Genomic DNA, 27,488 nt, shown 5'->3' with positions numbered 1-27,488 from the left:
ATAAAACTGTAAGTTTACTTAGGCTCACAAATCTCTGGAAAACTACCACCAGTAGAAGCCAGTCCACTGGGGTTTCTGGGACATAGCCTGTGCACTGAAAACGTCAAGCATTTTTATTTTTAAATCCCCATCTCAAGACTTTTTCCTGTACCACACACTTTTTATAGCTCCTCAAAGAGGCATTTCTGTCAATCATCTGTTCTTCAGCCAATCAGCTCTCTGCGCCACTCAGCCAATCCAAATCCAAAAGTACAGCTACTGCAAAGAGGTCCCTTCCATGTGTCTCTAGTCTAAGCAGAAAAACCATCTGACTGACTGCACTGCTAGAAAGTCGGCCCCAGTAGGAAAGCTCTTACTCCATCTATCATTACAAGGCCAGCCCAGCACAGCCACTCTAGCACATATAGGAGGATTCAGGACTGCCTCAGAAACAGCCCTGTGTGGTAAAATCAACCTATCAGAATCATACATTGGTTCTGAGCATGGTCAGGTGTTTTCCTGAAGGCCAGGGAAGCAACACGGAGCGTTTCTTACTTTGAGGAGCTTTGCTTGGTAATTTAATTTAGTCTTTGTTTTGCGACAGAGAGAGAGAAAGAGGGAGACAGAGGGAGCAACAGATGCCTTCAGATTCTGTTGTGTTTTTTAAATGATTTTTTTGTTGTGCTTTTTTTGGTAAAGTGTTGTATTATCATTTCATTTTGCATATATAAAACAGAGAGAAAAATCATAACATGAAAATTAAAAGAGGAAGGACAAAACTATAAAATAGGCATGTAGAATAACAAAGTCCAAGTAAAGACTATCAGCGTTATCAGATTATCAAGTAATTTGTTTGACTATTTGGTTGTATTTTTATTGGCCTTGATCTCAGTTGCTCCTTCCATGAATGGAAAATTTCCATGAATGCAAACTCGCCTGGAAACTTTTTGGAAGGGTGGAATAAAAACACTGTATAACAGACACTTGAGTAATTTGATCATATATAGAGATATGGATATAAATATAGATATCTATAGACTGTGTACACATTACTGGCTTAAAAGACAGCTATGCCATTATTATTATTATTATTATTATTATTATTATTATTATTATTACTATTATTATTACTATATTTCTTGTACCCCACCCATCTGACTGGCTTGCCCCAGCCACTCTGGGCAGCTTCCAACAGAGTATAAAAGAACACAATTCAGATCGAAGCTGGTTTTGGGGAAAATATCAAAGGTTTCATAAGAAACTACAGGATAGAGATGGGTTGCAGCTGAAGACGTGTGTACACCTTCCCAAACTAGCAGTGTGAGCATAATATTAATGTAATGCTTGATTGTAAACAAACAAAAAACAAAAACCTTTCAAAGCGGTTGCAAAATACCTCAAAACATTATAATCACCTTATACCTGTGCTTTGCCAACTAACCTGGCTCCTAGTTCATTTCCGGGCTGAATTCAAAGTGCTGATTTTGGTCTTTAAACCCTTTTCTGCATTGGTCTGTGATACCTGAATGACTGCTGGCCTCCAGAAGGACCCATATGTCAAGAATTTATACAAAGGCTCTTCTTCGAGTACCCCCCGCCATCTGAGATGCAGCAGGAGCTATAGGGAAATGGCCTCCTCGAGGGTGGCACCCCAACTGGGCAATGCCCTCCCCAGCAAGATTCACCTGGTACCAGCCTTGACACCATTTTAGTGCCAGCCACAAACTTCCCAAGCTTTTATGCTGCTTCACATTTCTGCGCCTAGGTTTTATGCTGCTTCACACTTCTTTTTAAATCTGCAGATTTGTTTTTAGAACATTCTTTTTATCTTGCAGTCTTTTATTTGTTTATTTACTGTAATGTGTCACTCTTTAAAGGGACGCGGGTGTCACTCTTTATAAGCTACAATTATAAAGAACCTCTGGGAAACCAACTAACCAACAAAACAGGCCAACTGTTCAGGAATGATGAGAGTCGTAATCTAGCAACATCTGAATCCTTGCTGTGAATATACTGCAGTGGAAGAGAATCCTGATCCACAACATTTCTTTCTATTCCTTTTCGGAATAGAGGAAACTCTGTACTTGTAGTTTAAATGGAAGAGTGCAAAACAGAAATAATTTTCCTATTTGGAACTGTGGAGAGGGAGGGAGGCAGATGTAATCTTTGACAGAGCGTTTCTTAGAAATGTTGCCGACTGAATTATCTTACATCTCCCTGCTTCCATGCTACTCAGAAGTGCAAAGGATAATTGCAGGTTCTTGCAAAGACATGGCAGTTCCACTCGGTGGCACCATGGTTCCAGTTTCCATGGAAATACCCAAGGCCGGCATAGTTGCAGCAGGATGTTCCCATGGTAACTTGTTAAGAAAAATCTGTGCGGAAGACAATGGCCTAGTTTTATAGTGCTAGCATGTGTTCACGAACAGAATTATTGCCCTAGTATTGAATTACACTTAGGTCATCCTTTGTCTTAAAAATACAGAGTTCCCATGCTGAAACAAGCAAGCGTATGGAAATGCTTCATTTAATGTACTCCATTCATTTAGTAACTTTGATATTTAATCACTTTAAGGTTAGCTTAGTAACTTTAATATTCAAGTAGCTAATATCAAGTAACTTGATTAGGCAGTATAGGACCACCCATATGGTTCCTGGATCTCAACATCATTGGACAGTATAGGAAGCTGCTAGGGAAAAGTAGCTTGCACAGCACCACTGGCAGGATTGAATTGGCATCAGAAATATAGATAATATATACCAATGATAGGGCTGCCTACAGTTTACGTTGGAGGATTACCAAAATGTGTCAATGTTCTAACATTTTCTTGACATAACTGAAAACCAAAAACGTGTTTATTTGTGTTATTAAACTGAACTCGAAAGTTCTCAGGTTGCAAAATGCCCTGTGCCCTCACCAAATCTTGCTTCTCTCCTCCCCATGCATGCACTGGCGGATGAAGGTGGGGGCGGGGGGCAGTCCGCCCTGGGTGCCATCCCCGGGAATCTCAGCACTCACCTCGCATGCCCCGAGACGCACACCGCTTGCTGCACACACACACACCCGACGCATGCCACACCCCCACGAGCAGTGCGCCACGCCCCCTGGGAGATGTGCTAGCCACGCCTGTGGATGTTTGCTGCTCCCAGTGGCGGAGCAGGTAGCTCCGCCACTGCCTGCATGCAGCCCCATGCTCTCCCCAGATCTGCTCCAGAGGTTTGGGAAACCCCTAGAACAGGTTTAGGGGCTTCATAAGGGGGTGGAATGGACTTCTGCTTGCACATCCTAGACTTCAACTTCTGCAGTTCCTGCAGCCTTTCAAAATCCACTCCAGAGGAGCAGGTTTTGAAGGGGAACTGCAGGAGATGGGGAAGGAAAGTAACTTCTGCTTGCATGTCATTTCATTGTGCCCACAGCCGTAGGTATGAGCCCCCAGGATATTTCCTTTGATCCAGTTGACATCTGTCTCCCTCAAGAGGCAATGGAGTGTGCCTCTGGGGGTGAAGTCAAACTGCTGCATAAGCAGCACCAAAGTGACCTCCCTGGGGTGCAAACCTGGGCAGTGTGAATGGAGGTCCTGGGCTGCCCAGACAACAAGACCCCTCCTCTTGACATCACTGATGTGGTCCAAAGAAAGCAGAGCAATACATTTGGCACCAGCGTGGCCGCAGGAGTTGCCAGGAGGAGGTAAACAAGGCACCATCCTACCATCTCAGGGACTGCATTCCGGATTTATGTAGGCCTGACCCCTTAGCCTTTTTCTTCTCCTGAAGATATCCTGCAAGGAAGCCTTTGATCCAAGGTTTAGGTTCAAAGTATTCCTTCTCCTAGATGAGCTACCTTCTCAGGGTGACGAGCCCCATCTGCCCCTCACTTCCCTCGACAACATGTGCAGAAACTGCCTTTTTTGACCTTGGGACCCACTGTTGATTTGTCTGCTCAATCCACTGGAGTCTGACTTCACATGCAGGGGAAGCCCCTAATTTGCTGAGGGTTGAAGACCCATCAGTTACCCTCACCTGGTTTTGCCAGCCAGTCAAAGCCATTCCCAAGGTGTGGCCACTATCGCATGCTGACACCTTCTGGGAGCCACAGGGGAGAACTGCGGGCTGGATGGGGGGCAAAGGTGGACAAACTACCCAGAAGGAACACAACATGTCCCCCACCAGAGGTACTAGCCCTCCCTTAACATCCCATGCACCCCTTTCTTCCAATACTGCCCAGCAAATTCCATTCTTTTCACTGACATTTATACTGAACAGAACATATGTACCTCTCTATGTGGCATTTTATTCAACTAGCAAGGGGGAAAGGTATGAAAACCGCTGTTACAACGCTTGGAGGCAGCAAAGTCAATTTCTTCATTATAAAGCACCAGAACACAGCAAATCTCCCCACAACCTATTCCATATGATGCATGAGTACCACTAGAGGGCAATAAATCTACCAACCTGTAACGAGTGAAGAAAAAGGATTCTGAACTGAATCTAAAATGTTCATTAATTTTACAGCAATTGGTATACCTGCTCTTCTAAAAGAATGTTATTGTTTCTAAGATAGTGCAACTAAGCAGTTCCTTATCTGTCTTTAGTATTTAAGAGATACCTGTGGGGAGAGATCTTTAATGCATTCTTACAACAGAGATACGTTTAAAATGCTAGCTCATCTAATTGTCTAGATGAATTGTCTGTTCTAATTGAATTCAGATGTTCTCCCTGAGATGCTTCTGGTAGTTTCCCTACCCTTTGGATAGTTATCCATAAAACCAAGGTAAGTGCTCAAATTTAACCCTGAAAATTAATGGGTATGGTTCTGCCAATATCTTCATCCCTATTCCTAGTTATTCCTTTAATTAATAAAGCAGGTATGTTTAGATTAATTTGAATGGGGCAGTGGGAGAAGAGGTCAGGAGTGGTTTCTTGCATACCATGAAACTCTTAAGCATGCATTAAAAAAATCATTAAAAATTAAATAATAATAATAATAAAACTATACTTTAACACACATACTCAAAAAAACCCATACGAACATGGCACATGTATACTGGCTGGCAGCAGAGAGGAGCATGCAAGTGTGAACCCACAGCATACTAGGGGTGCATATATTTTGCCTGCAAATTGACCCAGGCTCAACTCTTGACATTTCTAGTCTGAAGGATCAGGCAACTGACAAAGTCAGTCAGTCAATCAATCAATCAATCAATCAATCAGTAAGTTTAATGTCCTAGCCAAAGGCTATAACAAATTTGTAGCAATCATATTAATAAAATAATACAGAACAGATATCCATGATATCAGCTGACATCCATGGTGTAAGACAAAGAAGATACCAGAGACACTGAGCTTAAATCTAGCCTAATTTCAAATTAAACCTCTGAATCATCAAAACAGTTTATAGCAATTTTATCTAACTTGTTTTTCTTGATCTTTTTTGTGGCCAGTGACAGAAGCAAGTGGCATTGGCTGTCGCTTGCTTTCCTGTTGTCTGGGGGCCACAAGGAGTGAGGCAACTGGCCTTAGAGAAAGCCCATCTCAGGCAAACTGGTACCATGATAAGCCTTCAATTTGGTTCATAACTGTTGACATAACCAGAGAATTGCATTAGGGGGTAGCTATCTCCAGTGGCGTAGCGTGGGTTGTCAGCACCCGGGGCAAGGCAAGTAATTTGCGCCCCCTAACCCGTGGATTTTAGCACTGATTTTAGCACTGCAAGTGCGAGTGCGCGCCCCTCCCAGATGTTGCGCCCGGTGCGGCCGGCCCCCCCTGCACCCCCCACGCTACGCCACTGGCTATCTCTCAGTGATTTTCTCTTCTCTGACTTTCTACCTTATCTGTTGGGTTGATGTCACAGGAATCACTGTGAAAACTGGATTGTAATAAGAATAAAACTCTTCGGCTGTCAAAAGGTGGCCAAATGCAGAGACCCTGGGCCTCTGAGCTACAGTTATGAGCCCACTTGAATCAAATATGGGTATAGGGTGTCAATTGAAAAGATGAGCAAAACCATAGATGGCATCCTTTCAACCTGGAAACAAGGTGCAAAATCAAAACAAAACCAGCCTTGGAAGATAACTTCTTGCCCGACTGAACTAGTAAGGTCATCCAGCATCTCCAGGCAGGGCTGGGAAAGATTCCTGACTGAAAGGCTGGAGAGAGTCATTGCCGTTCAACTAGATAAGCCAATGTAAAGAGGCTTCCTTGGTTCCTAAGTTCCTTAACAGAATTTCATAGATTTGAAATCAACAAAGCACATGAAGAGAATGGAAGACAATAGTTCTGGCAGGCTGGGTCTTCAACTTTGGTGAAGGCAATAAGCCTATTCTGGAATCAAGCAAGTTATGAACATTAATATACAGAGCCACATATGGTTTCTCATCACTGCACACATCAGTAGGTGCATAATCTTGTTTTAGTTATCAGTTCTCATTGCTCTTCCACAATAAAGCGCTCAACAGAGACACAAAAAGAATACTGAATGTAGCATTCTTTTTTTTCTGGGTCAAGACTGAATTAGTAGCCTAATGATACTGTTGGTTGCTTGCTTGCTTGCTTGCTTACTTACTTCGCCAAACCTTTATTAGGCATTACAAGTAGAGACCATAATAAAACACCATAAAACATCCATATATAAAATTTTATGATACTGTTGGATGACACCCTGATCTCCGGGTGATGCGAGATTCCAGGCGTTCCAGGTGGATTACCCAGGGCCCATGTTTCCTTTTGGAAATGAGGCACAGCAGAGACTGTGATGTCTTGATGATATATGGCTTATTTACACATATATACAACCTGAACCAACAATGGAGGGGTTCACAGCATATTCACCCGAAGAGGGTCTTGCTTCTCCCATAGCTGAAGCCCTGGATTCAAAAAGACATCAGACATTGTGCTTTGCCTGATACTTTGCTTCTCCCAGTCACATTACTCCTTCCTAACCCAAACTTCTCACTCACATTGCTGCCAATTCTCTACTCTAAACCTTTATTTGTTGAGGGGGGGGCCACCTATTCGCTTTCTCACACTGAGTTCCTTTGATCCATTGTTTTCTGAATGGCTCATCACCCAGGCTGTCACTTCACACAAGCAGCTTAGCCTGGCTTAATTAGCTTTTGGCACTTCCTGATTTCAGGGAACTAGAAGTGTCTAGTACATGACTTGATACACACAGATCTGGCCCCAGTTTTAACCCTCCGAGTCTTGATTAAGTTCTAACATTTACTGGTTCCAGGAATTTAGAAGTGTCTAGCACCCACAAACTCATAACAATACTTTTGCATTCTTATTTTTGTAATACGAGACTGTTGAGAATTCCAAATACACAGACACGGAAAGCCCTGATTGAAATGTGATACAACTATAAGAATTATCTTTTTCCCCTTCCTCTTCCTCATAGAATATTCTGTTGCACTATATACTGTAAGCTGTGTCTTGTTACATCCTGTGATGCATCTCATTCTCTCCAACAAATGATGCTGGCTTGGCATACAAAGGTTTTTGCTAAAGCGATGTCAAGTAGCAGAAGACTAATGAGTGCTGCCAGGGAGGAAAATGAGGGAAATGTTATCCGATTAATATCAATGTTTGCTTTGCAAGCAGATATGTCTGAAACTGCTCTTAACTAGCACAAATTTGCAAAGCATTACAGTAACTGTTTAGGCAGAGGGGGAAATACAGTAACTAAGGCTGCAATCTCAGGCACTCTTTCTTGGGAGCAAACCCGATCAAATTCCATTGGATATGCTTCTGACTCACAGGGGGAGAAGTTTAGCCTATTTCCAGTATATGTCAGTTTCACATAGGTTTATCTGAAGTCTGTTAGGACCCATTTCTGCATTAATCTGATACACACACCAACACATATTTCATCACAAAGTAATACATCTTTTATCTCAATGCATCCATTTCTAAACATATTTTATCCAAAAGTGTGCATTTTAAAATAGCTATGAACTGTACCACAAAATTAAGAGAAGTGCAACATCCAAAGGATAATAATGCTCTGGTCTGTGTTTTAGTCCAGGGAATGCAAATTAGGTGACTGCTGATAAATCAAGACTCGGAAACTACAACTAATCCAGAACGCGGCAGCTAGACTGGTGACTGGGAGTGGCCGCCGAGACCACATAACACCAGTCTTGAAAGACCTACATTGGCTCCCAGTATGTTTCCGAGCACAATTCAAAGTGTTGGTGCTGACCTTTAAAGCCCTAAACAGCCTTGGTCCAGTATATCTGAAGGAGCGTCTCCACCCCCATCGTTCTACCCAGACACTGAGGTCCAGCACCGAGGGCCTTCTGGCGGTTCCCTCATAAGTTACAGGGAACCAGGCAGAGGGCCTTCTCGGTAGTGGTACCCGCCCTGTGGAATGCCCTCCAACCAGATGCCAAAGAGAACAACAACTACCAGACTTTTAGAAGACATCTGAAGGCAGCCCTGTTTAAGGAAGCTTTAAATGTTTGATGTATTACAGTATTTTAATAATTTTTTTGGAAGCCACCCAGAGAGGCTGGGGAAGCCAAGCCAGATGGGCGGGGTATAAATAATAAATTATTTTTATTATTATGATTATTACCAAACAAAATTCTTCTCCAACCCTACTCTGAGAAAACATGCACAGGGCGCCGCTGTTGTGTATAAAAAGGGGATTTGAAATGTGAAGTGGTACTATGGGTAAAACATGCATCTTTCATGAATACTCCTTCAAATGTTTTGCCTATCTATCTATATCTATATCTATATCTATCTATCATCTATCTATCTATCTATCATCTATCTATCATCTATCTATCTCTCTATTGCCAGCTCTGTCATCAGGCAGGGAGAGATCTGCCACCACAAAGAGGGGTGGGGAGTGAGAGGAGAGGCCATTTTTCCCCCCTGCTTCCATAGTTACCACCATGTCTTCCGTCTTTTCTGAATTATTTCCCTAAAATGTTCACCACAGGAGAAAACCAATCTGTAGCACTAATTGTAGCTATTCTTTAGAGATTCACCTGGATACCACAGATCTAAAATTAAATGCTTCAATCAAATGAAAAATGTGGATAATGTTAAAATACGGTGGCTGGAGTCTACCTATTGTTTATTTATAAAAGCACTTCTATACTGCCCTATCATAAAATATATCAAGGCGGTGTGCACTATAAAACACCATTTAAAATAAAAAATAAAAATGCAGACAATCATTCAGGCAACAGACAAATAAAAAATTAAACAACTGCTAAGGACTATCAGCACGAAAGAATTGCCAAGAGATGCCTCAAAGTTAAAACTGAGGATATCTGCTGAATCTCTGTTAGAAGAGTATGCCACAGCAGGAGATCAATGACACTAAATGACCAACTTCCAGTTAAGGCCAGTCAGTTCTCTGTAGTACAGGGACAACTAACAGCACTCCTTCAGATCCCACAGTGATTGGGATGCGATCTAAGGGTGCACAAAGCCCTTAAAGTATTTTCAGCCCAAGTTGTTCTGGTCTTTGAATATCAACACAAGAACCTTCAAAGTGGCTTGGTAGCTTATGGACTATCATTGCAGATGTTTTCGCAGCAGAGATGCTGTCAGACATCCTCCCCCATCAGCAGTCCAGCCACTGCATTCTTTACCAGCTAGAGCTTTGGAACTAGGTCCAAGTGCAGCCTCGCAGAGATTGCATTGCAGCAATCCAGTCTCAAGGCTACCACTGCGTGGACTACAGTGGCCAAGGTATCCCAAGCCAAATATGGTTGTAGCTGGCAGACCAGACAAGACTGGGAAACTGTGTTCCTACTCACAGAGGTCATTTGGATCTCTAATGACAGACATGCATCTAAGAGTACCCCCCAATTTATGCACCTGCTCATTCAGAGGGAGTGACCCCTTAAGCTGCATTATGTTTATGGGGAAAATCTGGATCACTGTTGAGCCTATATATCCAATTTCAACCACCAAAATAAGATCAAGATACCTACAAAAAGCAAATCTTGAGAGAAAGGCAGAGAGATACAGGGGTCAAATACATACAGAATTGCTGGTGTTGTTGCAGCTTCAACAGCAACAAATGAAACTGATCCGTAGAAAATGTAACTTGAAAAAAGAGACATGGCACATACTTTTGTTAACCAAGAAATCTTCAATAAAAAATATGTTTTTCTAAAAATCCTTATGAGATTCATCCTTTCATTCTTGCCATATGTTTCCCCTCTGATATAACCACATGTTCCTTTCAAGTTGAGTCCCTAAACAATCTTGCATTGTTTTGGGTTTTTTGTGTGGAAAGCTATAGTTTAGCACAGATGTCATATTTTCTTTTATCTTTAGTAAAATCCCGTGTTAGAGGTGAATTGCTGGAAGCACAACAGCCAGTTTGCGATCTCACATACAGAAGATGGGGGCAGGCATGAAGGGAATATAAACCCTTGAATTGCCCGTGACAATAGTTCATTTCTGCCAAACTTTAAAAGTCAGGTACATTAAGTTGGTGCTGCCCAGGGCTCTTATTAGCTTACAGGTCCAGTATTTGCTTGACAGATAACCCAGGAAGAGAGTAACCTTGTCAGCATTGCCCAGGTAATCATTACATAAAGATGGATGGGTCAGGAACAATTTTCCAATCTATTAGACTCAAAGCATTCCTTCTGCAGCATTAGTCAGGCCTGGCTTCCCCCTACATCAATTTCCTCTTTGGCCAAGGATTAGATTGCAGGAATGTTGCAAGCAGTTCTGACATGGTATTTAGATTTTGGTTTACATAAAGTTTTGAGAATTGTCAATTCATCCAGTTGTTTAAGAAAGGATTCCTTGGATTCTCAAAATTCATTTGTAGAAAGCAAATAAACTTCTAGAGCTCTTGTTGCTGTTGTTGTTGTTTTGAGAGATACTGATATTTTATTGAAAGGTTTTCATTTATAAAGAAATAAAGTGATAAAAGAAAGAAAATAAAAAGTGGAGAAAGAGAAGAGAGAAAAAACAAAAACAATAAAAAAATTAGAAAACAAAAACCTTTAAAACTCTTGCGCTTCTCAGCGTTGAAAGACTGAAGATTAGGGATGAGGAACCTGTGGCCCTACCAGATGTTACTGGACTCCAACCCCCATCAGCCCCAGCCAGCATGGTCAGTGGTCAGTGCTGATGGGAGCTGTAGTCCCACAACATCTGAAGGGTCACAGACTTCCATCCCTGAGGTAGCCGGCCACATGCTTCTTCCCTCATCTCTACTTATGTAGAAGTCTGGGTTTTTCATGCAGCCATTTCTAGGACAGAGGTTTCACCATGTGTGTGTGTGTGCTGAGAAGCTAAATGCAGATGGAAACTGCTGCTGCTTATTCTAGTCACATGGAGCAACTAACCTGCTTAAAGTGCCTTCTTACTTCTAAATACTGTTTTCACAGTGCTAAAACAAAAGAGGCTAACCTTATCTTGACTGTGTACTAATCGGAGCCTGACAGTCAGCTTTTGTTTTGCTCACTTCTCATCTGTGTATGGTGCTCTAAAAACATGGCTATTTATTGTTCTGTAAAAACTCTATGAGAAACCTTCTAAGCAGCAACTCTGAAATGACAAGAAGCTTCCAGTTTCTCCTGGAGGACACTAGAGGGCATTCAGAGTAGCATTTTCTTGCAATAATAGTTCCACAGTGCTCACAACCCTTATCTGCAAGTTATAAACTGGTCTTTATATATATCCCTCATTGCTTCCCATTATCTTCTTTATTCTTTCACTATAGCACCCTGGCAGCTTGAGCAAAGATTACGGTTTAAGAAGCGGTATATGGGAGCCATTTGAATCCTTCTTGAAGGCTCTGGCATAAGATCAACATTTCCTAGTCGGAGCCAACGGCTGTTGCCTTGGTAACAAATCTATGATTCATAAATAACTAATCATCAAGCCCATAGTACTTGCTCATATCTGAGGCCTGCCAAATATGCTGTCAAAAGGCACTTTCCAGTCAGAGTGACATGCTTTGGAGGCAGTCCAGTTAATACTAGTTTGGAAAATGAAGTTCCATTCCCCCCCACACACACCTCTATTTCATTTCCCCAAGCAGGGAAAAATGCTAGGAAGAGAGAGAGCCCCACAGTTTAGGTGCATATCAACTAAGTGCTCAAGCTTAAGACTTGAAAGAGCAGCAGCAAACTACTTCCTTCGGCCAATACATCACAAAACAGGATATTCTGTTTCTGGCATTGCTGGAAGGCTGCACCCATGTGCTTATTGGAACACTGAAGATTGCTTACCATTTAGAGTGCCCAGCATGTGCAGCACTGTGCAAAAAGAGGTCATCTGATGTCACTGTGATGTCAGGTGATTGACAGGTTGTGGCTCCACCCACCTGCCAAACATGGTCCATAGTGGTGGGGAGAAAAAGATCCTGTCTGCCCACCGGATTCAGGTCCCAATCAGGTGACCAGCAATTCTCAAGTGTTGTTCCAGGGTAACCCCGAGGTAGCTTGGAGGCTTATCAGGGAGTTCCTTGATGAGAAGATCAGGAATGGTGAATTAGCTTTCTTGAGTGACAGCTTGAATACCACTACCTAAGCTTTTCCCACAATGAGTAGTCACAAGGGAGTGGTGGCCATGCTCTTTTGAGCAGCCTCTCAGTTTATCCAGGCAACAGTGTAGCAGTGTAGCCTATCAAGTCTGGCCAATGCCCTATTGTGAACTGAGTAGATGAACCAAAGAATATGCCCCAGAGTATGCCTCCTTTCAGGAAAACATTTAACTGTTTCCCCTTTGACTAGCAAATACTAGTTGAGATGTGAATGGGGCAAATGTATGAAATACAAATAAACATGCCCATTCCCATCACATCTAGTTTGGTCTTCATTATAAAGACAGATTGTAAAGGTAAAGGGACCTCTGACCATTAGGTCCAGTCGTGGCCGACTCTGGGGTTGCGGCGCTCGTCTCGCTTTATTGGTCGAGGGAGCCGGCGTACAGCTTCCGGATCATGTGGCCAGCATAACTAAGCTGCTTCTGGTGAACCAGAGCAGCGCATGGAAACGCCGTTTACCTTCCCGCCGGAGCGGTACCTATTTATTTACTTGCACTTTGACGTGCTTTTGAACTGCTAGGTTGGCAGGAGCAGGGACCGAGCAATGGGAGCTCACCCCATCGTGGGGATTCGAACCGCCAACCTTCTGATCGGCAAGTCCTAGGCTCTGTGGTTTAACCCACAGCGCCACCTGCATCCCAAAGACAGATTGTACATCCATACAAACAAACACTTTGGGGTGCTCATGGTGACATATTGGAAGTGGGGATGGGAAGACAGTGGTGCTTCATATTAAACAAAATGATTTATCAGTGATCGACATCCAATTTATTTGAGCTTTCTGAAAACAACACACACACACACACAATTGAACTGAAGTTCTCACTAATCTGAAACAATGAGGTTAAGAAAAACAACTTTTATATTTTCCAGGTGAGTTTTGCTTTTGGTTTTTGCTGGCAACTCCAAGCAAGGAGGATTTCCCCTTCCCTATATATGCACTTTCCAGTTATCAAGAGGATCCATATATGTGTTTGTGTACACACACACACATAATGGAAAGGAAAGAAAAGAAAACAAGCAAAGGGCCATTGGGGATGCAAAGCCAGGCTTGTAAAAAAAAACCCAACAACACTCAGCTAATAAATAGGAGCTGTATAATCAGTCTACCGGGAGGGAGGACATTTGTTTAATGAGTTTATTTATATATATAGAAATACCCCTGTTCTGTTAAGGCAACATTTAAATCCTCTTGATGATTACCAAGGTTCTACTAGAGACTGAGATCTCTCTCTTTGTCTCTCTCAACTCAAGATTTGAGGGCATTTTTCAGAGTTGGCAGATAAATGCAATGGTCAGCACAGGTTTGAAATTTAAGATATGTTTTTCGGACTATGAGTAATTTAGTAACGCTGGTACAAGAAATAATGCTTACATAATTGCACCCTGAGGGCCAATAAAGCAAGGTTCTCATTAAGGACGATCTATGGGGATTTGATTGTGAGAGAGGGATCAAATTACCTTTTTCCAAAGATATTCGTACTGTGTTATACAAAAAGCCTTGTTCCAATGGCTGAAATCTCCTTATCATCAATATTTGTAACAGACCAAAGTCTTCAATTTGGAAAGAAGTTAAATAAAAACAGAGTTATATAGAAACCGATGTCTTTAGCAATGCCTCATTTCATATGCCGTATGCATATATCTCCACTTTGTTTGGTAATTTGAGCACATGTGCTCCCATGTTCCAGGGCAGGAATACACATCTAACTTGTTCTTTACTGTTTTATAAAAAGCTAATCCCTTTCAAGAAGTCTCTTCGTTCTCTCCATCCGCTGCATCAATTACAACATGACTGAAACCATGCTAATCTTTGAACAGGGACTTGCAAAACTATCACACACAAACCCCAAGGCTAGGCCGTCTGCTGTGGCTTAGTGGCTGCTAGGTTGATCACGTATGCAGGAATATGTGTGGATCTGGATCAGAGGAGTAGTAGTTATTATACCCAAGTCACAGGAACAGGAAAAGGGCAAAAGAAGACCTATCCCTTCTAGATGTGTGGGCACAAAAAAGGCCAAAGATGAAGCCTCTCTTAGCTTCCATACATACATCTAGGCCTTAAAGGTAAAGGGACCCCTGACCGTTAAGTCCAGTGGCGAACGACTCTGGGGTTGCTGCGCTCATCTTGCTTTACTGGCCGAGAGAGCCGACGTTTGTCCACAGACAGCTTCCTGGTCATGTGGCCAGCATGACTCTGGCGAACCAGAGCAGTGCACAGAAACACCGTTTACCATCCCACCAGAGCGGTACCTATTTATCTACTTGCACTTTGACATACTTTTGAACTGCTAGGTTCGCAGGAGCAGGGGTTGAGCAACGGGAGCTCACCCTGTCGCAGGGATTTGAACTACCGACCTTCTGATCAGCAAGCCCTAGGCTCTGTGGTTTAGACCACAGTGCCACCCACATCCCTACACCTAGGGCCTAGACTCTATGAAAAAGGGACTGCCCATTTCCTTCTTTGTTTTCTTCCTTCTCAGTTAATACAGTCATACCTCGGGATCTTCAGGTTGAACGCTTTCGGGTTGTGCTCCACGGCGACCTGGAAGTAACGGAGTGTGTTACTTCCAGGTTTTGCCACTCGCGCATGCGCTGGAGGTCAAAATGACATCACGCACATGCGTGGAAGCGGCAAAACGCGACCCACGCACGCACAGACGCGCTGTCGTGTCTTACGTTCTGTTCAGGATGCGAACGGGGCTCCGGAACGGATCCCGTTCGCATCCCAAGGTACCACTGTATTAGCCTTGTAATAAATATACAAGTGCTATTAGCTTATACAGACTTCCACTCGAGCCAGATTTAGGGAAATTGGCCCAAGGTGTTCTGTTTTGAGCAATTGTCTCAGTAATATAGATGCAAGGCTGGTACCCTGGACAGCTCCCCGTAGGTTCAGGCTGGATACACCTTAAGAGGAGAGCTCTAATATTGCTTCAGCAACAGTCATCCTTAGACTGAGCCTAGCTCCAACATTCATAAGAGGAGCCTCCTTGTTTAAAAAGACCCCAGCCTACTTTAGCAGTTGTTGCCGCCAACGAAAGCAGGGGAGGCTGGGGTTCCAACAGGGATTCTGAGCGATGCAATATCCTTGAGGCAGAGAGATACTGGCATAACAGGCTGTCTTGCTCAAATGCTTCTTGCTGCTAATCTGGAACTTGCCCCAAGGGCAATTGAACTCTTAATCCCCTAGCTCATCCCCTGAAGTAGAGGAGCCATAGCAGGGCCGCCATTGGGGGTGTCTGTTATCAACCTTTTATTCAGCTATTGGTTCAGCAGTCTTTCTCTTTCCAGATTCAGAAAATTTTCTTTCTACCCATTTTCAAGTACAGGGTTTTCTAATTATTGGGGGGTTGTATATTGGGGGACAGTGATAAGTATGCTATGGAAAGCCTCTGGTCTTTGGAGAACTCAGTCTGATGTGTTTGTTGTAAAAAGTCATGGAAACATAATCCGTATCTTCATGAACATTATCATCTGTCTTTCATAAGTGCAGGTAGATATAAATCATAAAACTGCTTTAATATCACAAAAGCATTTCAAATCTCTATTTCCAGGCTCCAATAAATTTTGTAAAACTCGGGCAAGGTTTATCATATTTGTGGGCAGAAGCGGGGAGACATAGACAGACAAAATGTATCTCCATTAGCTTTCTTGGCAAACATTATGTACAAGCAAATAACATGTACATTATGGGAATTGTATGAACTACCGGTAATTATGCCAGTTAGACTTTGCCTTTCAATATGTTTCCAATGAGGTACTTAAATATGGGATCATGTTCGTCAGCTCAGCAACATATCAAATCACCATTTTAAATAGTAGCTTCACTTATTTCAGATTATGTTCCAGTGATGCAACGCTGTAACCATGAAGTATGAATGAGGCTCCGAGCATGCATAACAAGCTAATAAATTAATTCATAAAATAAATGACAATTGAAGGAAACCTGAGAGAGGTGAAAATGCATTCCCAGTTCTAATACTGTTTGTTGATTTAAACAATCATTTTACATTATAACTCCAATAAAAAATATATGTGCTTGTTTGGAGAAAATATGGCGTGCTAGAAGCACCCATTTTTATAATTTGACATTTGCTAACACTGGTAGTCAATAATAGATTTCAATAATCCAGATTTCAGGGACCAAGCTGTTTTACTTTGCAAATTCATTTCTCGTTCATTATTTTTAGTTTTGAATAAAATTGTGGTGAAAGTAAATAAAATATTCTTATCATCATTTTAAAATTTTGAATCCTGAAAATAGTTTGGTTCACTGGGCATAATCCACAGTCCAGCTCTTCTGCCTTCCTGTGGTAGCTAAAAGGATGGGCGGCTCATCCACACACCCCACCACATTGCCTCATAATGCTAAGGATCGGCCACGCAAAATGCTTAAGTGTCTCTGGGTTGCAACACACACAGCTTGTTGCAATTCATATACCGCAGCTTCGTAGCATGCTGTTGGGGAAGAAGCACGCTAACAGCTCTTACATATCAGTGCATTATGCTTTCATAGATAACTAAGCAGAAAATGTGACTCCTGAATCTATGTAAGAATTCCTGATCACATCAGACAGGTGGAGAGTTACAAAACCATTTCTGTTCGAGCCATTCAATTCCAACAATGGAGATTAAGTTTCAGGGTTATATTGTTGTTACAAGATAGATTCTCATCTATTTTCATGAACATAGCTCATTAGAAAGTCTCGATGCTCCCACTCGCCAAGGATAGCAATCTCAGTCAAAATGCATCTCAGAGACAAACTATACATAAGAGCAGCAAGCGTTGCTCTCTGTTATGGGTGTCCTCAAGCCCTGTCTCAGCTTGGCGAAAGGTATCATGGAAGCTGCATAGCTGTCCGGCAAAATGCACTTCCTATGCTCAACAACAATAGGCAGAGGGAGGCAGCAACCTGAAGTGGTAGATGCTGCAAGGGCACATTCCCCACTGAGCCATGCTCAGCCCAAGTCTATGTGCCAGTACTGGTGATGCTTGCTGCTTTCACACTTACTTGCCTCCTCCCATTGTGCCAAAGCATCCCACTTGGTTGTCACAAGTTATTTATTTTATTCCCTTTCAAGTATCTGAGTTCTATGGGATGTACTCACAGTGTTATAGGATTGCAGCCTCCAGTACTTGAGGGTTTATTATCTATCCCTCAGTAAAACAAGTAGAGAAGATTGTTAAAAGCAAATAAGAAACATCATCATTAAGACATCTAAGGAAAATAGACTCAATAAATTAGAAGCACTGTCTTAACAGCAGGGAGAGTAGAGAAAAAAATCACACCTGGAAGTGAAAAGCTGCTTAAAAAGAAGATCCATCCTCCTTATTTTGTTACTTTAATGTGTTATTGAATTATATGTTGGTTTGGGTTTTTTAATGTATGTTATTGATTTGTCAACATCTCTCTTACATCATGGGTGCTGGCAAATTGGATTTAAAAAAGGCAAAATGATATTAGAATCAGAGTTGTCAGAGATGCACAATGGAAACTGTTTTAATGCTCAGGAGCTTGGCAAAGTCTTTTATATATATTATGGATTTTTATACAATGAATGTATGCTCTGTGTTATTTTATTAATACTATTGCCTAGTACAAGCTTTGGATAGAACAATAAACTTGTTGAACAGGTTGTTTTATGCCATGACAGCCATTTTGTGACTGGTTCCCACAGCACTTTCTCAGAACCAAAAAGGCTGACAACCCCTACCTTTGGGAAACATGTTTCAGAGCCCTGGTGTAGCCACTAAAAAGACCCTCTCGCATGTGTCCACATTCCATACTTCAGAAGATGGTGGGAATTATACAAACCCTCATTACTGTTTTCATTGACTTGTGTTTGGTGAACTGCAACTATTTTTGATGTTACAACTGTCACATTAATCAAAGGTGAGAAGAAACAGTTTGCAATTATTTAAACACAGCAGCAATTCACTGAAACATTTCTGGTTAAAAAATGTTTCTTAGCCGTTCTTACTTAGCATGTTAAGTTTAAAAATGTATACTATTTTAAAGAGGAAATGAAAAGCAATGGAAATCAAGCAGGTACTTTCTGTGCTTCGCTATGACAGCATCTGTACCTTGCCAGAAGGGAATATTGTTTCAGGAAATGGCTATGCAGTCATGTACATTTTGTATTTCCTTGGCCTGCTTCCAGTTAATATACTTTGGGAACAGCACACATCTAATTCTGAGGACAGCACAATCCGTTGCTCAGTGCCATCTCCCTGTGTAGGAGAAACCTGAACAAAACAAGCTAATCTGCAGAAGGATGTATCATATATTCAAAAACCCATCCTCTGGAGTAGACATTGCTGTACCTGAAATGCTGTGGGTGATTACTTTTGCATTTTGTTAGCATTATGCTGCTGATCAAATGGCTCTTGTGTGAAAAATAGTGGCAGACAAATGAGTGAGGAAATGAAGGAAGGAAATTGGGGAAGGATAAAATATCACAGAGGAATCTGGAGAGAGGTACAGAAGGACTAACACAGTAATAGCATGAAGGTACCAAGAGTTACCTTTTCCTTTTTTAATTCAGTAGCAAAACAGTCTTTCAGGTGAACAAACAAAGCCTGACTTTCTGTACTTTCCCCACAGGATTTTGATTAGATACTGGGCAACTTCTACGGCAGCTGGTCATAGTGCTCCAACTCTGGTGCAAGGCCACACTGCTTTCTCATGGAAAAACCTGCAGGTTAGCACTGAATCGGAACAAATGGCAATTCAGCGAATTGCCGTTTATTCCAATATAGTGCTAGAGAGTGGGTTTTCTGGGCGAAAGTGGTGGGCAAAGGCAAAACCACTCAGACCCATGCTTTCTAGCCATGGGACAAATCTGCACATGTCTTATTGACTAGTAAGGGCAGAGTTAAGAACTTGCCATCAGACGTTGCAAAGGGAAGTTCAACAAGAGGGAAACGCCTAGATCAAAAAATATATTGTTGTCATTATTATTCAAAAGGAATAATAATATTCCTGTAAGGACAGGATACTCGACTAGATGGGCTACTGGTCTGATCTAGCAGGCAGGTGTTTTTTACATTTTAGCTTCCAGGGTGGGACCCATCCAGCCCTTTAAAAATTCAGTGAAAGCCTATACTTCTACCTTGGCCAGTGCAAGTGACAGAGATACAGGTGTGATGGTTGTTTCCACCATTTCATTCTATCTCTCTGCATCCTGGACAAAGTTGGCTTGTTCTAGCAGTGAAGGCTGGTCCACTGGGCCAAATGGGGCACTAATTCGCCAAACTCAGTCACCTCCCACCTCTATGCCTTCTTACTTACAACCAGTCCAGAGGGTGGTCCCAGCAGTCAGTTTCTTCCTCCTTCTTAGTCTTAGCATTGCCCCTGAAGAACTCAGGGAGGAGGAGGGGAGAGGGGGATAAAACTAGAATTAATTGACACTGTCTGTCATTGTTTCTGGCTCCATCTGCAGTTGGTCTTCCTGCCTTCTGACCCACCAATTACCAACTGCCAGGTGTGCATGTAGGAGCCAGGCCCTGTGACCAATAGGACTTTGCAGGACTGGGGCCTTCCTAAGTCTGTTCTGAAGAGGCAAGGCATGGCCTCACAGGTGAGGCTGATTGGTAACTCACAGCACCTGATGGCAAGAGCTGGGAAGGGATATAAGGTCAGCATTTCCCTTCAGCTCTTTGCCACAGCAACATGTTCCCTGCCTTGCTGTGTTTGACTCCTTGCTTCTTGATCCTCGGACCCATGACTTCGTGACTCCTTGCTTCCTGACCCTTGGACCCATGGCTTCTTGACTCCCAGCTCTCTGACCCTCGGACTCTTGGCTTTCTGACTCCTGGCTTCTGGAATCCCACCCCGCCATCTTGCCCTCGGTCCCGACGTCCCCAACCGGGATTTCGATCACCCGTGAACCAGACCATGGCACCAACCACTACTGAGATCCACCTATTTGTTTTATTTTCTAAAGCAAAAGTCTCTTTCTATCTTTCATGTTGGTTCAGGAAATAAAATATATAAAGGAGAATTCCTTGGTGCCAAGATCCAAGTTTGGGGCAAGTAAGAGAACCCCAGCAGAGATTTAAAATCACAAAACATGCTATGTGGAAGTAAAGCATGGAAATATAGGCTGTAAAACATTAAAATGTGCCCTTTAAAGTGAGTTCAAAAGGTTTCTTTCCAAAGTTTCCCTCTTCCCCCAGTGTAGGAAAATATCACACATTTGGTAAGTTGAAAAATGGTTTACTTACAAACTCTTCAAAGGTCAGGTTCATGCACTTCAGAAAAGTTTCACAGGCGGAAAACCTGGGCTTTAGCTACGAAGTGGTCGAGTTCCTAATTCATTGGTATAGGAACTCAAGGGTGGCTTGTGAGAGCTATGCAGCTAAGCTGGAGCAACCAGCTCAAACCTCTTCTATAATTATAATTATTTCATTATTTATTGAATTTATATATCGCCCTATACCTGCTGGTCTTCAGAAGATGAGCTTCTCACATAATCTGGAGGAGAACAAAGGTTTGATTACCTGATTCCTCTCAAGGTGAAGAGAAGTGGACATAGATAAGCCTGGCAGGACAGCTTACTATGTGGTATTAACCCCTTCATGCATTAATTAGACTTAAGAATGTTGGTTATATCAGGCTGGTTATCCTACATTTCACACATAAGGAGTTGCCTTTTGCCAAGTCTGTCCATCCATCCAGTTCAGTATTGTTTGCACTGACTGGCAGAGACTCTCTGCAGTTTCAAACAGAAGTCTTTCTTAGCTATACCTGGAGATGGCAGGGGTTGAAACTGGGATCTTTTTTTACGCAAAGCATGTGTTCTGCCACTAGGTTACAAGCACTCCAACAGCAGGAGAGCAACTCAAATGTGCTTTAAGTGGCATGTGTGAAATCAGTTTGCGTCAGTAAACAGTCAACAGTATTACTGTTGCTGGAATTAGCAATCCTGGGCAATGGTCCATAGTTTATTAACTTGTATTTGAATCAAGCTGATAATGAATGGTTCCTTTGCTTCCCGTACCCTTGGCAACAAAATGTTGTTGTCATGAGCTGGCAATAATCGAGGTTCACCTTTTCAACACTACTGCTGGTGAATGAAAAGCTATGACTTGAATTCTAAAGGCCATGACTGAATGAAGCTAACAACATATCTCTGCCTTTGAGAATGTACACTTCAAAGCTGCTTTCACTTTTGCACCAGTTATTCAAGCCATGCCTTGTTCACTTCTCGCACACAATCACAAAGTAGACCTACAGATTTCAGTGACACGGCTCTCTAAAAAAGTAATTTAAAAACTGCAGCCAAAAAGTGTTTGATAAATATAAATCTACAGTGACTAAAGATAGCTTTAAAAAAAAAAGTTCCTGTATATTTGAATACGTTACAAAACCATCCAATTTAATTAGTTAAAAAAACTCAAAACACTACATTTTGAATACAGGAAGCATCTGATGGAAACTGATATAAGATATGAATGAAAATTGCATCCCTGGTTATTGCAAATGAAAATGCTATTCAGTAGAAAAGTGATAGGAATGCAACAGCATCAATTTGACACTGGTAATGTTACATTTCATCTGGCTGGTAGAGGAAGAAATTTGATCTTTTTTAAAGGGGAAAAAATGTTCACAGCATTCTGATCTAGTCTGATCAGTTGTATTGATTTAGCAATTAGCTATCATTTACATTGCAGGTCTATTCAAGTTGGAAAATCACAGATTACCTTTTTATGATCACATCACCATTCTAGTTTTGATCAGCAAAGCTGATTCCAAACCTCTGAAGAGCACAAAGGCTGGCCCTATTACTGCTTATGCCATTCTCTTTCCAACCATTTTCAGCTGATTTCGATGTGCCTTACTTTAGACCTACTGATAGAAAACCAAAAAAATTCAGGATACCACATGTGATAAGACGCAAATAAAAACAGAAAGGGTGGTTGAGAAAATTGAGAGGAAAAGCAACGCCCAAACAAGAAATAAGTTATTTTATCTCCTTTATACCAGCATCATAAACAAAACTATTAACAGTCAGGAACTGTTTCAAATTTGGGGTGTCATGAGGAGAAGATTTTGAATCACCTCCAAGGCACCTTGCCCCTCACAGTTTTCAACTATCTCTGTGGCAGCCTGCAGCATATTTGCAGAGATGTAAGTTCCAGCAGTTCTAGAAAGAGTCTTGGAGAATAAGCCAGCACAGAGTAAGTAAAATTAGCCAGCAATTGAGATGGCAGGCTTAGAAATGTGAAGAGGTATGTGTCAAGTCACTAGCAAACTGGGAGAGAGGCAGGCAGCCTCAGGAGCTGCTGCTGTCCAAGTCAGTGCCTCAGCCAGGTCTATTGTCAATGCGAAAGTTGAGACACTTTGAACAGATCCCTACCATTAGACAGTGAGGCGGCCTTCACAGGCATCAGATTAAGGTTTTACAACAAGGTGGCAAATTTTTGTTTTATTTTTCTAGTTTTACTACTGCCAGGGAGAGATAAAGCTACTTGTAGAGTTTCTGGCCTTGGCAGTCTTGGGTATTGTGGGCCGCTGAGACCATATAACACCGGTCCTACGTAGGCTCCCAGTACGTCCCCAAGCAGAATTCAAAGTATTGGTACAGACCTTTAAAGCCCTAAATGGCCTCGGCCCAGTATTCCTGAAGGAGCATCTCCACCCCCATCGCTGAACCCAGACACTGAGGTCCAGCGCCGAGGGCCTTCTGGCGGTTCTTTCACTGCAAGAAGTGAAGTTACAGGGAACCAGGGAGAGGGCCTTCTCAGTAGTATCACCCGCCCTGTGGAACGCCCTCCCCTCAGATGTCAAGGGAATAAACAACTCTCTGGCTTTTAGAAGACATTTGAAGGCAGCCCTGTTTGGGGAAGTTTTTAATGGTTGATGTTTTATTGTATTTTTAATATTCTGTTGTGAGCTGCCCAGAGTGGCTGGGGAAATTAGTAGTAGTAGTAGTAGTAGTAGTAGTAGTAGTAGTAGTAGTATTACTATATCTATTTGGCTTCACGTAATGTGCTACTTTTGAACAGAGTATCAAAAATAGAGAAAGTTTTCTGCAGTCGTGCTTCACATCATAGACAGCCAACTTGAGTACTACTCTATGATCCAGGCCATGGGTAGGCAAACTAAGGCCCAGGGCCTGGATCCGGCCCTTTCGCCTTCTAAATCTGGCCCGTGGATGGTCCAGGAATCAGCGTGTTTTTACATGAGTAGAATGTGTGCTTTTATTTAAAATGCATCTCTGGGTTATTTGTGGGGCATAGGAATTCATTCATAGTTTTTTTTCAAAATATAGTCTGGCCCCTCACAAGGTCTGAGGGACAGTGGACCAGCCACCTGCTGAAAAAGTTTGCTGACCCCTGATCTAGACAGAGGTTGGGAAGCCAGGAGTGGTAAGCTCCATAATCAACTTGTCCCCAGTAAACAGTAAGGGTTTCATGTCATTAGATACAAATCCATGCATTTATGTATTATCATGGAACATGAAGGTACATAGTCTCTATTTCTTAACACTTGAAAACATTTTTGATAGAGCCACCAGAGGCTAGACGAGATTAATTCAGTTGACCATTTACAATCTGCATGAAACTGTTGTGTTTGGAGGAAAGCTTGCGCACAAATCAAACATAGACAGTATACAGTGGTACCTCGGGTTACTTAATTTGTTCCGGAGGTCCGTTCTTAACCTGAAACTGTTCTTAACCTGAAGCACCACTTTAGCTAATGGGGCCTCCCGCTGCCACCGCACCGCTGGAGCACAATTTCTGTTGTCATCCTGAAGCAAAGTTCTTAACCCGAGGTACTATTTTTGGGTTAGCGGAGTCTGTAACCTGAAGCGTATGTAACCTGAAGCGTATGCAACCCAAGGTACCACTGTACTGTTGATCATAAACGATCAATTTTATATCTTGTGGGCTGTCTCCATCTAATCAGCTATGCATTGGAATTTCTCTACCCACTTCTCTGCCTGTGCAATCTCTAAATATATCTGGGGGTCCCCCAATGCTCTGGAGTAGGTTTACTGGGTGTGCAGGGGGTGTGCAGAGAGAGGAGGAGGTAGTGAAGTTCTATTGCATAGCTACAAGTCCTTGAGCTAGCAGAACTGTTTAGTTGAAGACCACCCTGTACCACCCCATATGGTATATACTGAGGTGTATACACCATTCTCTCCAGCTTGATGACTTTCTAAACAAATAAATAGGAGAAAACTAACTTGTGACCCTGCATATAAGCAAATTAAAGTATATCCCATGAGAAAATGAATTGCCAGCCCGAGTGATGCTTTACCAAGCACAGAACCTGCAGCCATTCATCTTCTATTAAAGCGTTTTACTATAAGAGATCATCCAAGATGCAACATGTTGTGACTTCCATAGTTACAGCCACTGGCAGAAAGCCACTTTGAACACTAGAGAGAATCCATCTATTTTGCAATTGTCAAGTAGCACAGAAGTGCAAGGGCAGATTTAATAAGTGAGAGACACCTCTGCATCATTTCTCAACTTAACAGTATTAGCCATTCAGGATATATGAAGCTATATATGAACATGCATAACATTTCTTAACCCCTGTCAAACACACACACACACACACACACACAATGTGCCTGGAAACCAAAGCAGAGGAGGCCCTATCCTATAGAACCAAAACATGGGAGCTGAAAAAAGTGTTGTCCATATAAGATCCATCCTTTTCTTTTCTTTCCCCCACTAGCCTGTCCTATTACAAGAAGACATGAAGTAGTGAAATCAAATTCTATTGCTAGGCAGGAACTATTTCAGTCACCTTTAGTGTGTTTCAGCTGTCACACACCTGCCATCTATCAAAAGGCACCAAGTGCATCACAGAACAGGGCATGATGGAAAACATAGACTGAGATGGTTGGCTCTGATACACTCTCCTCCACCTCTTCTAACAGCACACAATGTTAGTTCAATGTTGTCTCCCTGTTGCTGTGTGACTATCATTTACCTTACGAAGCACACACTGCAGCTTGAACACACAGGAGGATTTCTGTGGCCTGGTGGGCGGTACTTAAGATTTTTCAGAAATTACCTTTTTGTGATTCATCAGTCAACAGTTATTAAGGAACAACAAGCACAACAAACACAAACATAAGAATCCAATGTTCTAGATGCAGTTAGGGAAAAGGAACTTAAACCTTTTGTTTGGTTACTTGTAGAGCTGCCATTGCACCAATTCTCTAATGATAGTGAATTTTATATTGGGGGGATATAATAATGGGGAGGAGGACAGAGGGAGAAAAATAGCTGCTTGTTGCAAGATGTAGCAGGTGCATCACAGTGAGCTTTCCCCCCCCCCCATCTAAATGCTTTGTGAACATTTTGCAGAGTTCTCAGCAGAAAATCTGCCCCGATATTCCCTTTACCTGACACATCACCCCACATTTACCTACAGAACATGTCCTGCTAATTTCTAATGGAACTTTATGGCACCACTTCTAAGCCACTAATTAACCACACAGGTCTTTCCTTATGCTCAGTTCTGGGGACACCATTTCTGCAAAAGACGAGAAACCGAGCACATTTCCCTGAACTTTCCCACCTTCAACATTACAGAGGAATTGTGGGGGGAAGCTGGCTGTCATTTGGGATAAGGAGGGAAACAAACAGCAAGTTGATAACATTGTCAGTTCAAGCTAACACCAAATGGTTATGAAGGAAAGTGCCAGTCTGACGCCTCAAAAGTAAACACTGATTTTAATAGGGCAAAGGCTGTGAAGCTTTTCTAATGAGAAGGCAACAGTAAGTTTAGGAATCGCCTTGCCTAATTTTGTCTACCTGGTAAAGAGGGGTGATGTCAAAGGCTGCAAAACACAGTACCTGTCATAACTCCACCGACTGTAAGACATCGTCCTGTTGCCACTGACACCATCCATTCTTTGTAGCTGAGTGCTTGCTCCTACTCCCTGCAGCCTCTCCGATTGTCTAATCAAAAGAATGGCTGAAAAGAGTTCCTTTTAAAAAGAAGGAAGGGGAGAGACAGAGACACCTGCCTCTGAAAATCCTGTCCGACTGGAAAGATGCTGTACAACACCTATAAGCACTGAACAGTGGGACTAGAATTAAATGCACAGCAACCAATTTAGTAGAGGTTCACAATTGAAGGAATGTACCACTGTCTTTTCAAGAGCAGGGGATTCTCCCCGAGCTGCGATTCATATGTTCTGTGCCAATGTCTGGAACATGATTTCAGCTGTTTCTCTGGCAATACAAGATGACGGTGGCAGACAATAGGATTATGCTGAGGAGCTTTCAAGTGGTTGTACAAATGTGCAGCCATGGATAGGAGAGATGTAACTCCTGCTGCAGCATTTCTTTGTTATTTATGCTCGTTTCCACAGATACAGCTCCATCTTCCTCCCCCCCCATCACTTTTCTCTGGCCAATAACATAATCCCTAGATCTTTCAAATGCTACCTTCAGATGGACATGTAATAATGATGTCCTCTGCGTATTAGCTGAAATGAAGCACCAGCCCCAGAGTAACTTGCTCAATGGTTTAGCTGTGTGAAGAGCACTCTGTTTGTTTTGTTTTTGACAAAAAGCACACTTCTAATCCTGTTTTCTGTATATATGCAAATGAGCCACAAACCCCAGGGCGGTTCTGTTTGTTTTTAATTCTGCTGTTTGACAAGCAGCACTTTAATTTTTTTATAAAAAAAAAATCTAAGCCACTAACTGGCCAGCCCAAAGAATGCTGAACTCAGTAACATGAGAGCCACAACCAGAGACATTGCTTTCATTGCTCCAAATGACAGCATACTGGACAGCATACTTCACATGCTTAACATGTCAAAGCACTGCATTTATTTCATGTAAAATAAACCTGATCTTGTTGTTATTATTTTTATGGGACCATTCATGTTCATGATTCTCCACAAAGCCAAATGCCTCTCCTGAAAGAGCCAGACTAGCCTCCAGGGGAGGTGATAGCCTGGGTGACAAGCCACTAAGGATAATAATAAT

The 27,488-nt window shown here is 42.3% G+C and overlaps 1 protein-coding gene across 2 annotated transcripts in view; it reads right to left on the bottom strand.

The window, feature by feature from the left end:
* TUB (TUB bipartite transcription factor) overlaps positions 1-26,598 on the bottom strand; it is a 118,398-nt gene extending 91,800 nt beyond the window's left edge. The window contains exon 1 of one of the 2 annotated variants that reach the window (XM_083590177.1): positions 26,343-26,598. In XM_083590177.1, the coding sequence (XP_083446303.1) occupies positions 26,343-26,398 (56 nt within the window). In that variant the 5' untranslated portion in view covers positions 26,399-26,598. The remainder of the gene's footprint in view (positions 1-26,342) is intronic. The other variant, XM_083590174.1, reaches the window with a different exon arrangement.
* Positions 26,599-27,488: the final 890 nt, after the last annotated feature.

This window comes from Podarcis filfolensis (genome assembly GCF_964270895.1).
Source record: "Podarcis filfolensis genome assembly, chromosome: 1".
NCBI classification, from domain to species: Eukaryota; Metazoa; Chordata; class Lepidosauria; order Squamata; family Lacertidae; genus Podarcis; species Podarcis filfolensis.
This window is presented reverse-complemented; position numbering and strand designations above follow the sequence as displayed.